Consider the following 12,710-nt stretch of genomic DNA (forward strand, 5'->3'; position numbering starts at 1 on the left):
GTTGTCAGAGGCTGAGAGGAGAGACGCATAGAGTTAGTGTTTAGTGGGGAGACAGTTTCAGTTGTGTGTTCAGTTGGCCACACAACAATGGGGTTGGTTAACAGCACAGAGCTGTACAAAGACATTAAGGTGGTAGGTTTTAGGTTTTTTACAATCAATCAGTCAGCCAATAGACACACATTTGCCCTTCGCCATTCCCACCTCCAAGAACAGTGGTTGAAGCTTGTCAACATTGTCGTGTCCCTTCCCCTCCCACTTTGAGATTCTGTCATATGCCTATTAGGGGGTCTGATTAGTTTCACAGGAGGCAGAATAATTGAGTTTGAGAGACTCTGACATTTGCGATGGGAAATCCTTTCCATGCAAGATGGATAGGTCCCCTTCTTATGGAGCCTTCAAGAGTAAGAAAAATATAGAAGAATCTACAGATTATAAAACACAAACCTCAATTCAGATATGAGATGTGTGACCTTGAGCAACTGATTCAACTTCTCTGAGCTGCAGTTTCCTCACCTGTGAAGTAATCATAAGACTCAGAGTCAGGACTCCTTACCTCCCCACTGGCTCCTCTGTGTGCCCAGCTGACCCTTCAGTCCGCCAATATCCCACACCCGGATGTTCGTGCAGAGAGCGGGACTCTCGGGTGGGCTTGTTTTACCCTCATGGCAAAACAGCTCTATTACTAAGTGAATATTAGTCTCAGTGAAATTTAGCTTTGAAAGTCAGTGTCCTCTGTTTCTTTAATTACTTCTGACTGGGGTGTTAGTGACAGAGGTCTTCCACAAGGATTTGTAAAAACTACTTTAGTGTCTGACTTTCCAGATTTAAAAAGAATTGTCTTTTTCTTCCCAAAAGCTGTTGAAAGTTAACAGAGCATGAAGTACCTAAAGTGGAATCAATTTTTCTATTAAAAAGTTAAAATTTGAAAGTTTGTAGAATGGAAGAAAAAGGGAAGTAACATTTATCAAAACTCTGAATGAAAATGGAAAACATGAGGGAGATGATTTCATCCTGAGGTCATCAGACCCGTAAGTCATTGACAGAAGCGGTGACATTCGATTGTGGGGTAATTTTAATTCTGACTTTTTAATTAGTAGCACCAAAGAAGAGGCCCTGAAATAGAAGTGTGTGTTCATAGCACATAATAAGTGAGTGGACATGTCCCAATTTCTGCTTGGGAAAACATAACATAGTGATGAGCATAGACTCATAAGACAAATTGGTCCCAATAAACATTTTTCCAATCTTTATAGTGAATCTGGTCCTCACCTACAATGAGTCATATACCATTCCTAGCATAGAACCTTGTGTCTGTGGAACTGGAAAATAAGATTGGTCTGAATGACCTATTTGAACATTCCTTTCCTCTAACTTTTTCTCTAAAGATGTCCCATCAGCAGAGGAGTCAAACAGGGCCTCTCCTTCCTGGCTATCCAGTGAGTAATCTTAAACTGCTAAGGCTGGAAGGAAGCACACGAATCTCTCCTCTTGCAGAAGGGAAATCCAAACCCCGAATGACACAGCCTGTGGTGCAGAGCCTGAACTAGAGGCAGGCTCCAGGGCTTCCTGTCCATGACCACATCACTGCCCCTCTCTGCCACTGACTACACCCCCTGGTGCTCACCCAAAGCTGGCTTCTAGAGTGGAAGGCAGGATGGAGAGACAGAGGCATGTTTCTAACAAAAGGCAAAGCAATGCCAAAGGTAAGATCTAAAGACGTGATGTAGGAAATGAACAACAGTGTGGTCCGCCTTCAGTCATTTACCTTCCTGAGGTGTAAAGTCTATGCAGCCAATGTGGGATGTAGGATCTCTGGAAAAGAGAGGATATCTCAGGAGTCTGCCACATTGGACAGCCAGGGAAGGAAGCCTTTGCAAGACATCCTGGAGGACTTGGAATCTTAGCTCTAGCACTTTGTTGCTAAGGTTGAAATGACTTTCTGCCTGTTTCACAAAGGCACGTCATAAGCACATCACGTATTTCCAGCAAAAGGGAATATGACCGTTTAAGCCTTCAGAAGGTCTCATAGCCACTGCTGCACCCTGCACAGTATGAAGAACTCAGTAGATTTTACTGAGTGTTTGGCTTTGAGTCCTGAATCCTCTTCTGCTATTACACATATTTCAAAGCTAAGATATCACTGCTAGTGTCTATAAACAGCACTGAGGATAAAGCACATGAGGGGATACCTAGAATAATCAAAATAAGCCAAAGCATGCCCCCAGAGTGCTTAAGCAAAGGAACCCACCTTGAATAGTGTTTGTTCCTTGATTCTTAACTTATCTTCTGAATCTTCTGTGATCAGAAAATGGAATCACTTGCACCAGTCATCCCAGGCAAACAGAGATTTGTTTCACTAATAAAATCTAAAGATAAAGTTATTAGAAAAAATAAAGAGTATGTTAGCATTCATGGATCTAAAGCTAATACACCTTGGTTCAGCCAAACTCAGGTTTTTGTGTAGCCAAATCTCCATTCAGGCTCAAATGGGGCAAAATCCTTTATTCAACCTAGATGGTCTTAGCAGGTCCATTGTATTTTTCAAAAGAATATTTCGGGAAAATGCATGATTCAGCAGTTGCCTGAAAACTGGCTTTCCAAATAACTAACTCCACACTGGCCACTACTTTCTCACTGCATCACAGGAGAGCCTTTGATGGGATAATACCTAAGGCCTGTCCCATTTGTTGAAATTGTGAGCACCACTAAGAAAAGCTCTCCACGTGTGGAAGCCAGAGCCAAACCAACGAGCAGCGTCAGTGTGGGAGACACACTCTGCCAGAGGGTCTGCCCAGTCCTGGTGAAGGTTCAGTGAATGAGCTGACCCAGAATCTGTTCCCTGCCTAGAGGCACCCCTTAATGCTGCTAGTCCCCTAGGCACTGACCAGGTGTCATCAAGGCACCAGCTCCATGTGCCGATCCAGCACCTAATGACTCTCACCAAGAAAGTTACAAGAATAGAAATAGGGCTAGTCCACCCCAAAGCCCAGAGGGAGGATTAAGGAAAATATTTGTTGGGCAAAGGAGTCACTCACATTTAAGGAGTATGAGATGGAAAATTGAGATCAGAGAATTGAATTCCCTGAACTTTTCTAGCATAGCTGTCTGGGGAGTTTCTGAGAACACAAGTCAACTTCCCAGTTGCTTCATTCAGAGGCTAAGGAACTTATCTCTAATTAATCCAATTATAAAGTCAAGACTTATTTGCCCTGCATGACTAGTCCCCTCTTGTCCTAGGCCCTCGAGGTTCCCTTCTGCATTCTCATCCCTCTGCCTACCATAGACATCCTCAAGAGGCTCTTGATACCAATTCTGCCCTCACCAGTCATTGGATGACCCATGTCAGCAAGTTCCAACAGATTTTAACCAGGTAGGCCCAGACCATTTCACACACATACTCCACGGACCTCCTGACCAGAGAAACTAGACATGGAAGGGCCATCGAGGTCATCATCTTCTTGTGGAAGAAACACCAAAGAGAAAAGTACTTCTGTGAAGTTACCCCATGCACAGTCAGCATAACCAAACCAGCTCTTTCCTGACTCCTAGTACAGGGATCTTCCAGCTGTTCATTTTTAAATTCTAAGCCCTTTACCACTGATTGTCAACAAATGTCTTCACAAGCAAGGGCTTCAGAAAAACTAGAGTGCCCTAATTGCCAAGCATAGTGTCCTAAGTCACAGCACATTACACACGTGTTGGGCAGTGTTGTGTCTCTCAACTTTTCTTTCTGACATCTCATGTATAGTCAACTCTACTATGGAAACTAGTGTTGCCATTTGGCAGATTAGCTAACTGAGGCTCAAAAAGTTTAGGGAAATCGTTCAAACTAATGTAAATATTCACTGTGTTGCCTAAAAAATAACTCCAAGGGTATTTTGCACAGAAATAAAACATGCAAAACTAAATTTAGATGGAACAACCAAAAAAGCCACAAGTAAAACAATTCTGAGAAAAAAGAACAAATGCAGAGTTTCATTCCCTCAAAACTTGTCTCTCACCAATCCCACTCATAAGTATCTACCTAAAGAGGTAAAAACAGAAATTAGAAGGCATGTAAACACTCCTATGGTCACTGCATTACTGTTTACAATAACCAAGTTATGGAAACAGCCTAAGTACCTGTTACTAGCAATAAAATATAATTGCTAGCCCTGTGCACAGGTGTTTGAGGGAGGCAGATTCCGTGGGATTCAATGACCACACCGTATTAAACGAGAAAGAATTTATTGTGAGCAACAGAGGCGATGTGTGAGCAAAATTATGAACAGTGCCCCAAACCCAACCAAACCAATGAACATGCATACAGACTGTACAGTTTCATCAGAAATCAGCATCACGGAGGCAAAGAGTCAGCACTCTGGAGAACAGCACGGGAGATGTATCCACTTCCAGCAGCGCGAGCAGCAGCAGCTAGGCGACCACTGTGTTTTTATCTCCCAAGGTCGGATAGGGCCAGTATCCAAGCTCAGGGATTCATGGTGGGCTGGTCACGTTTCTGTGCAGGATGCCCCGCAGTTACATAACCAACCCTTTTCTTGGTGGTCCCGGACACGGTGAACAGTTACATAACCAGCCCTATCTTTTGGCTCCTGGTCCCGGCGCTGGCCAGGCTCCCGGATCAGGGGGCCAAAAGGTGGTCACACATCTTCCAATGTCCCCGGCAAAACAACATTAACACTTTATTTTCCTACATTTCGGCCGTATGGTTTGTTGGGGACATAGGGCTGATGTCGATACCAAAAACTATGGGCAAGTGCCAAAGACCAGCTGTAGGGGCAGGAACAGGACACAGCGCAGGTTTTCTGATCCCATGCAGACCGGGTAAAGGAGGAGTCAGAGTCCTTAGTGGTTTTTGCAGGTCTTTTATTGGGGTTCACCAGGCAATGGCAGGCAGGGGTGCTGGGGGGCCAGGAGGCTGGCAGGCCTCCCAAACCCCAACAAATCTTCACTCTACCTGGGCTCCCTGGTGATCTCGGCTTCTCTTTCGGCTTCTGCTTCCGCTTCTGCTGCTGCTCCTGGCGTCCTCGTGACGTGACCTTAAAAGCACAGTCTTAGCTCAGCTGTATACCATCTACCTATGCCCACACCCTATTCCAGGTGCCCGCCATCAGGCATGTATTCAGGACAAGGATCCATCATCTATCCTGATGGCGGAAGGGCAGAAAAGCCTGACGTTTTCTTTACCCTACACCAGCTTTTGGCAAAATGTTGGGTCAGAAGTCCGTGAAAGGAAAAGACGGCCTAGGTGAAGGAAAGGGGTTGAGGGGAAGGGGATGAGGTAAAACAGAAGTTTTCCAACCTTGATCCCAAACTTTAACAGCATAGCATAAGTTTGTAAATTAAATTTACTTATAAACCATATTATTTATTTTTGCATAAATTGACAGGGCAGAATATCTAAACAGTAATTTTGGCTGGCTTTGTTGGAATACTTTACAGAGGATCCGAGTGAATCGTTGGCATCCGGTCCGTGTAGGCTTCAGGAACAAGGTTGGTCTCATCAGACTCCACCTGGGCTTTTCTTTTCTTGAAGTTACCAGGACTTTTTCGTTGGCCGGGTTGCCCAGTCCTGCCAATGGAGGCAAGCTTCCTCACCTTTTTTGGAGGTCTCTGGAACCAATGGAACAAAGCAAACAGGTTCTCCTCTTCTTGGTTCAGCTTTGTTTTAACTTTCTGGAAGAACTTCACACAAAGCCACACAATTAAACTCATGTCCAAAGTTTTTTGTTTAGACAGACAAAATCCCTATGGAAGTTATGCAAAAACAGACTCTGAGCTAAGTAGTGAAAGATTACTACCACTATTTTTATGCTGTGTTGGTATCAAGGGGAGAGAAAATGCAAACACAAGTTAGCTTTTTTGGAAAAAAAAAAATTGCAACCTTGCTGTTGATCCTGGTCACCAAATCAAGAAAACTTTGTGGATTCGGAACAAAATACAAAAAAAAATACCAGCATTATGTCAAAAAACTTAGAAAATATCAGGTGTATTCAGTCCTGTGTAGGAAATTTGTACTCTCAACAGTTCCATTAATAAGAATCCGTTGAGGTCTTTTTTTTTTTTCCCTATTTTTTTAGAAACAATTTTTGGAATAACAATTATTAAACAATAAATAATAAACAATTAATAAGCAATCAAAGTATACAATATTACAAGGTGACAATTACCATTGACAATTTACATACATATTAAGTACTGAGAGGTTTTATACACATTTTAGAAAACCAGTGTTAACATTTCTGTACATGCCGAAGTTTTACCATTTTTCCAAGTGACAATGCTTTCCTTTCAGTTTTACTTCACTGGGTAAGCCAAATAGAACAAATTTATTTAACGCCTTTCCCCGGAGGAAAGGGAGAAACTTTGTGGAGAGTCTCAGGAGCTCTACTGAGATTTCACAAAATTTCCTTGCATCAGTCAAATGAGAGGCTACCAAATTTGTACTTGAATTCAGATCTCTGGGAAGCTTTGCCAGCGAAACAACAGAAACAACAATATTAAATTTCTATCAAGGTACCGGCTTAGTTTAGTATTACAATGTTGACAATTTTACTGAAATGGCCTGTGTGGCCACATGAAAGCAAGCTTTAGTATTAATTAATTTTTTATTATGTGAATAAATTGATTAAATAATGTAATACAGTCAAATTTTCAACACATATTATTGTTTTTTTAAACCTATTATTCGCAGGTTTTATAAGCCAAGGCAAATAAAATTTACTTTTCCTTAAACCTTTTACGACTTACTACATAACCTCAATTTTAGCCTTTTTTTTTATTTTTATTTTTTTACATTTTGGCACAACCAGACATTTTAATTTTAAGACAGAACTACTTTTTTTTTTAATTTACCATCAGTCATTAATTGCTCTTTCTCTTTTCTTCAGACACCACTAAAACTTTTAACAAATTATGATGGTGGTTTTCTTACAGTAGTGCAGAACACAAGGAGGTGCTTTGTGTGTTTGTCACCCCAAAATGTTAATTTAAGCATTGCAGATTATTAAAATTGACTTAAAAACAGTACATATATAAGTATATTTATGTTTTTAGTCAAGGAAAGAAAAATACTTCAAAGATACATTTAAACAGAATAGATTATTAATATTAAATTTGAACTAGTTTTTGTATATTACTTAATTTTCCTACGGTACCCAACAACAGAGTGGTAAGATGTGGTATAGATACACAATGAAATACTACTCAGCTATATTAAAAACAAAAAAATGAACTCTCGCCATTTGCAACAATATGGATGGAACTGGAGTGGGTTATGCTAAGCAGAATAAATCAGAAGAAATACTGGATGATGTCACTCTTATGTGGAATACAGAGAAACTAAACAAAGGAAAAAAATCAAAACCAAAATAACTGGTATGACCCTGTATGCCCAAATCATATACAAAGTTGTAAACCATAGTTATCTCAGTAAAAGCAATTAAGAAATAAAAATAAATACATTTTTAAAAGCAATTGCCTGCCTCAAGATCACTGTCAAATGTGGAGTGCAGCATTAGAAGACCCCTCCTAGACTTCATTCTAGATATTCCTCCATCCTGTCAGCCCAAAAAATGAGGAAACTATAAACCAGAGAGAGACACACTGGGGGGTGGATGGGGGAGCTGGGGAGTAAGATCAAAACAAGGGGTGTGGGACTATAAATTGAATGGGGACTATAAACAAGATGAAAATGCATACATGGTGAAAAAATTAAAAATGATGTAAAAAATTTTAAAAAGTAATAAAAAATATATATTTTTTTTTAAAATGAGGAAACCGAAACTTAGGAGAAGGTGACTGGCCCAAGGTCACTATCAGTTAAAGGCAGAGATAAAGATCTTAGGTGCCCCGTTTCCTGGCCCTGGCCTCTCCTATTTTCCCCTCCTAAACATCAAGTTCTCCTCCCTAATCGCCTTCTTTCCTATCAGTCTCTTCACAGCGTTTTTCACTTCAGCATTCCTGAAGGAGTAAATGACAGGGTTTAAGAGCGGCGTGACCACTGTGTAAAACACAGCCACTATCTTGTCAGCAGGGAAGGTGACACAGGGCCTCATGTAGACAAAGGAGCAGGGAATGAAGAACAGACCCACCACCGCAACATGAGAGGCGCAGGTGGACAGGGCCTTGCGCCGGCCCTCTGAGCTCTGGCTCCGCAGGGAGTGTAGGATGACCACATACGAAGTCAGCAGCACCACGAAGCTGATCACTGAGACGGGGCCACCATTGGCGATGATTAGCACACCAATGAGGAAGGTATCTGAGCAAGCCATTTTCAGCACAGGGTGGACATCGCAAAAGTAGTGGTCCAGGGTCTTGGAGCCACAGAAGGGCAGCTGGAATAGGAGGAAGGTTTGCCCCGCAGAGTGCAGCAAGCCCCCACCCAACGCGGCCCCCACCAAGAGACTACACACTCGCCGGTTCATGATGACGGTGTAGTGGAGGGGCTTGCAAATGGCCACGTAGCGGTCGTAGGCCATCACCGTCAGCAAAAATATCTCAGTGCCGCCCAAAAAATGGAGGAAAAATATCTGCGTGATGCAGCCCTTGACAGAAATGACTTCTGTCTCCATAAAAGAGTCAAGGATGAGCTTGGGGACTGTGACAGAGGAGTAACAGATCTCCACAAAGGACAAGAAACCTAGGAAGAAATACATGGGCGAGGTCAGCCCTTTGCTGGCCATGATGGTCACCACGATGAGACCGTTGCCCAGCACAATGGCTGTGTACATGAGGAGGAAAATCACGGAAATGATCTTCTGTACATCCCGGTTCTGGGACAATCCTAATAAGATGATTTGTGTCACGTTGCTGGTAGCAGCCATGGTTTAGAGCTGACAGCCTAGAATCACAGAAATCAAGAATTTTCCTTCATTACTGAGAAATATCCTTCTCGAACCTCAAGGACAATTGTCATTGTGCTTCCTGCATTGAAACAGAGTCTAATGATAACACAAACTCGCAAGAAATGCTGACAAGAGTCAAAATACCTTCTGCCTTGAGTTTCTCCGAAACATGCTCTTCATGAGACAAATGAGCAAAACAACCATCACCAGCTTAGTAATTATCCCTAGAAATGTTTTCTCTGAGCTACGCACATGCATTCCTTAATTTATCCTCACAATAAAAATGAGACAATATTTTATACATAAGAAAACTGAGACTCAGATTCAGTTGCTAATCCAAGGTCACACACCTCTGGACTGAGTACTGCTGGATCTTTCAAAACATAGATGCTTCTACTGCATCTGCTGCTCAAAGGTGACTTATGTGGGTGGCATAAGAAGTGTTTCAGTCAATCTGGCCTCACACCACCATGTGGACCCCATTTTTTAATCGAGTGCTTAGGTTTCTCAACCTCAATTATCCTGCAAACTGCAAAACCAACCTAAGAGGCATCACAAAGAAGCCAGTAACTTCTCAGCCTTTCGGCTAACATCAAATGGAGTATCTGTTCTAATCAGAAAGAAGCTGAAAAATGGTCACCCACTGTCCTTGAGGTGGAGAAGGAGAAGTCAGAGTCTCCAACAGGTGCCTCAATAGTCCTAGACCAGTGGCTATGAAACTTTTCCCAAAGTCACTATGTTCCATTTTATCCCAAGCTACTGTTCCACAAGGGTACCAAGCCTGCTTCAGCAGAGCCTCGGGGCACATCAAGTGCACACAAGGACAGGCTCACAGGTGGTTTCATTACTGTCACCTGAAGCAAAGATTAGGTAAAGAGCCCCTAACGAGCAGCACCACGGGGCCCCAGAGACTGACTAGGGTGATCAAACACAGAAAATCCAAGTCACAGCCTCAGAAATGGTCATTCCCTCAGGGAGAAACAGCCCTCCAGCCACCCTGTGCTATCCTAAGCTGATATTCGCACACCACAAAGCCAGCTGGCAGCCCGGGCCACCTTCCCTGTTGCTGGGGAGCAGCTGTGACAGTAGGACCTGCTGACGGGAACACTGGGTGAGGGGAAAGGGGACCTGGCTCAATCCTAGCACAGTAGCTTAGGCGCCGGGTAACAGGAAACAACGACAGAGCCCCCTAAGTCTGCCATTTCCATCTGAAACACAGAAATTAAAATCACTTTTGCATGATATGCCCTTGGGGGATGAAACAAGTTACAAGCCTTAAAAGCAAATTATAATCATAGTTTTTAAGATTATATTGATGAAATGACAAGGATATCTTTGAGGATGCTCTTGCTCTGCCTTTTTGTCTGTTACTGTGGTGCGTACAGGGACCTACTACGGTGCTCCTGCTTTGCCAGCACATTTGTGTAGACTTGTAGCATCCTGGGATTCTGAGTGAAGCACCTGACAAGCCTATGGAATCATCAGCAAGACAATGAAACTGGACTGAATATGCCAGGTGACATGCCAAGCCAATCACAGAAAGAAAAATGCTGTCGGAGTCTACGTTCTACATGAGGACCCCAGAGTAGAAAACTTCATAGAGACAGAGAGTAGAAGGTGGTTGTCAGAGGCTGAAAGGAGAGAGACATAATTAGTATTAGTGGGGACACAGTTTCAGTTGTGTGTTCATGTTGGCCACACAACAATGGGGTTGGTTAATAGCACTGAGCTGTACAAAGAGGTTAAGGTTGTAGGTTTTAGGTTTTCTACAATCAATCAGTCAGCCAGTACTCACATTTGCCCTTCGCCATTGCCACCTCCAAGAACAGTGGTGGAAGCTTGTCAACATTGTCATGCCCCTTCCCCCTCCCTCTTTGAGATTCTTTCACATGCCTATTAGGGAGTCTGATTAGTTTCACAGGAGGCAGAATAATTGAGTTTGAGAGACTCTGACATTTGCAATGGGAAATCCTTTCCATGCAAGATGGATATGACCCCTTCTTATGGAGCCTTCAGAAGTAAGAAAAATATAGAAGAATCTACAGATTACAAAACACAAACCTCAACTCACATATGAGATGTGTGACCTTGAGCAATTGATTCAACTTCTCTGAGCTGCAGTTTCCTCACCTGTGAAGTAATCATAAGACTCAGAGTCAGGACTCCTTACCTCCCCACTGGCTCTTCTGTGTGCCCAGCTGACCCTTCAGTCCGCCAATATCCCACACCCGGATGTTCGTGCAGAGAGCGGGAATCTTGGGTGGGCTTGTTTTACCCTCATGGCAAAACAGCTCTATTACTAAGTGAATATTAGTCTCAGTGAAATTTAGCTTTGAAAGTCAGTGTCCTTTGTTTCTTTAATTACTTCTGACTGGGGTGTTAGTGACAGAGGTCTACAAGGATTTGTAAAAACTACGTTAGTGTCTGACTTTCCAGATTTAAAAAGAATTGTCTTTTTCTTCCCAAAAGCTGTTGAAAGTTAACAGAGCATGAAGTACCCAAAGTGGAATCAATTTTTCTATTAAAAAGTTAAAATTTGAAAGTTTGTAGAATGGAAGAAAAAGGGAAGTAACATTTATCAAAACTCTGAATGAAAATGGAAAATATGAGGGAGATGATTTCATCCGGAGGTCATCAGACCCGTAAGTCATTGACAGAGGCGGTGACATTTGATTGTGGGGTAATTTTTTTTTTAAATAATAAATTTTATTTTTATATTCCCCCATACAACTGCACATGCCCCATTCTGACCCCATTCTGACCCCAATCCCTCCCCTCCCGGCCAGATTGTGGGGTAATTTTAATTCTGACTTTTTAATTAGTAGCACCAAAGAAGAGGCCCTGAAATAGAAGTGTGTGTTCATAGCATATAAAAGTGAATGTCATGTCCCACTTTCTGCTTGGGAAAACATAACATAGTGATGAGCATAGACTCATAGGACAAATTGGTCCCAATAAACATTTTTCCAATCTTTACAGTGAATCTGGTCCTCACCTACGATGAGTCATATACCATTCCTGTCATAGTACCTTGTGTCTGTGGAACTGGAAAATAAGATTGGTCTGAATGACCTATTTGAACATTCCTTTCCTCTAACTTTTTCTCTAAAGATGTCCCATCAGCAGAGGAGTCAAACAGGGCCTCTCCTTCCTGGCTATCCAGTGAGTAATCTTAAACTGCTAAGGCTGGAAGGAAGCACACGAATCTCTCCTCTTGCAGAAGGGAAATCCAAACCCCGAATGACACAGCCTGTGGTGCAGAGCCTGAACTAGAGGCAGGCTCCACGTCTTCCTGTCCATGACCACATCACTGCCCCTCTCTGCCACTGACTACACCCCCTGGTGCTCACCCAAAGCTGGCTTCTAGAGTGGAAGGCAGGATGGAGAGACAGAGGCATGTTTCTAACAAAAGGCAAAGCAATGCCAAAGGTAAGATCTAAAGACGTGATGTAGGAAATGAACAACAGTGTGGTCCACCGTCAGTCATTTACCTGCCTGAGGTGTAAAGTCTATGCAGCCAGGGCGGGATGTAGGGGCCCTGGAAAAGAGAGGATATCTCAGGAGTCTGCCACATTGGACAGCCAGGGAAGGAAGCCTTTGCAAGACATCCTGAGGACTTGGAATCTTAGCTCTAGCACTTTGTTGCTAAGGTTTAAATGATTTTCTGCCTGTTTCACAAAGGCACGTCATAAGCACATCACGTATTTCCAGCAAAAGGGAATATGACCGTTTAAGCCTTCAGAAGGTCTCATAGCCACGGCTGCACCCTGCACAGTGTGAAGAACTCAGTAGATTTTAATGAGTGTTTAGGTTTGAGTCCTGAATCCCCTTCTGCTATTACACCTATTTCAAAGCTAAGATATC

General features: G+C 42.7%; 1 protein-coding gene across 1 annotated transcript; it reads right to left on the minus strand.

Annotated features, from left to right (window-relative positions):
* Positions 1–7,874: 7,874 nt before the first annotated feature.
* LOC119254309 (olfactory receptor 4X1-like) lies at positions 7,875–8,825 on the minus strand. The gene has a single exon (XM_037521420.1). The coding sequence runs from the start codon at positions 8,823–8,825 to the stop codon at positions 7,875–7,877; it is 951 nt and encodes a 316-aa protein (XP_037377317.1).
* Between the last annotated feature and the right edge of the window lie 3,885 nt (positions 8,826–12,710).

The sequence above is a fragment of the Talpa occidentalis genome, unplaced genomic scaffold (assembly GCF_014898055.3).
Source record: "Talpa occidentalis isolate TD23 unplaced genomic scaffold, MPIMG_talOcc4v2.1 talOcc4.3, whole genome shotgun sequence".
In the NCBI taxonomy this organism is placed as follows: domain Eukaryota; kingdom Metazoa; phylum Chordata; class Mammalia; order Eulipotyphla; family Talpidae; genus Talpa; species Talpa occidentalis.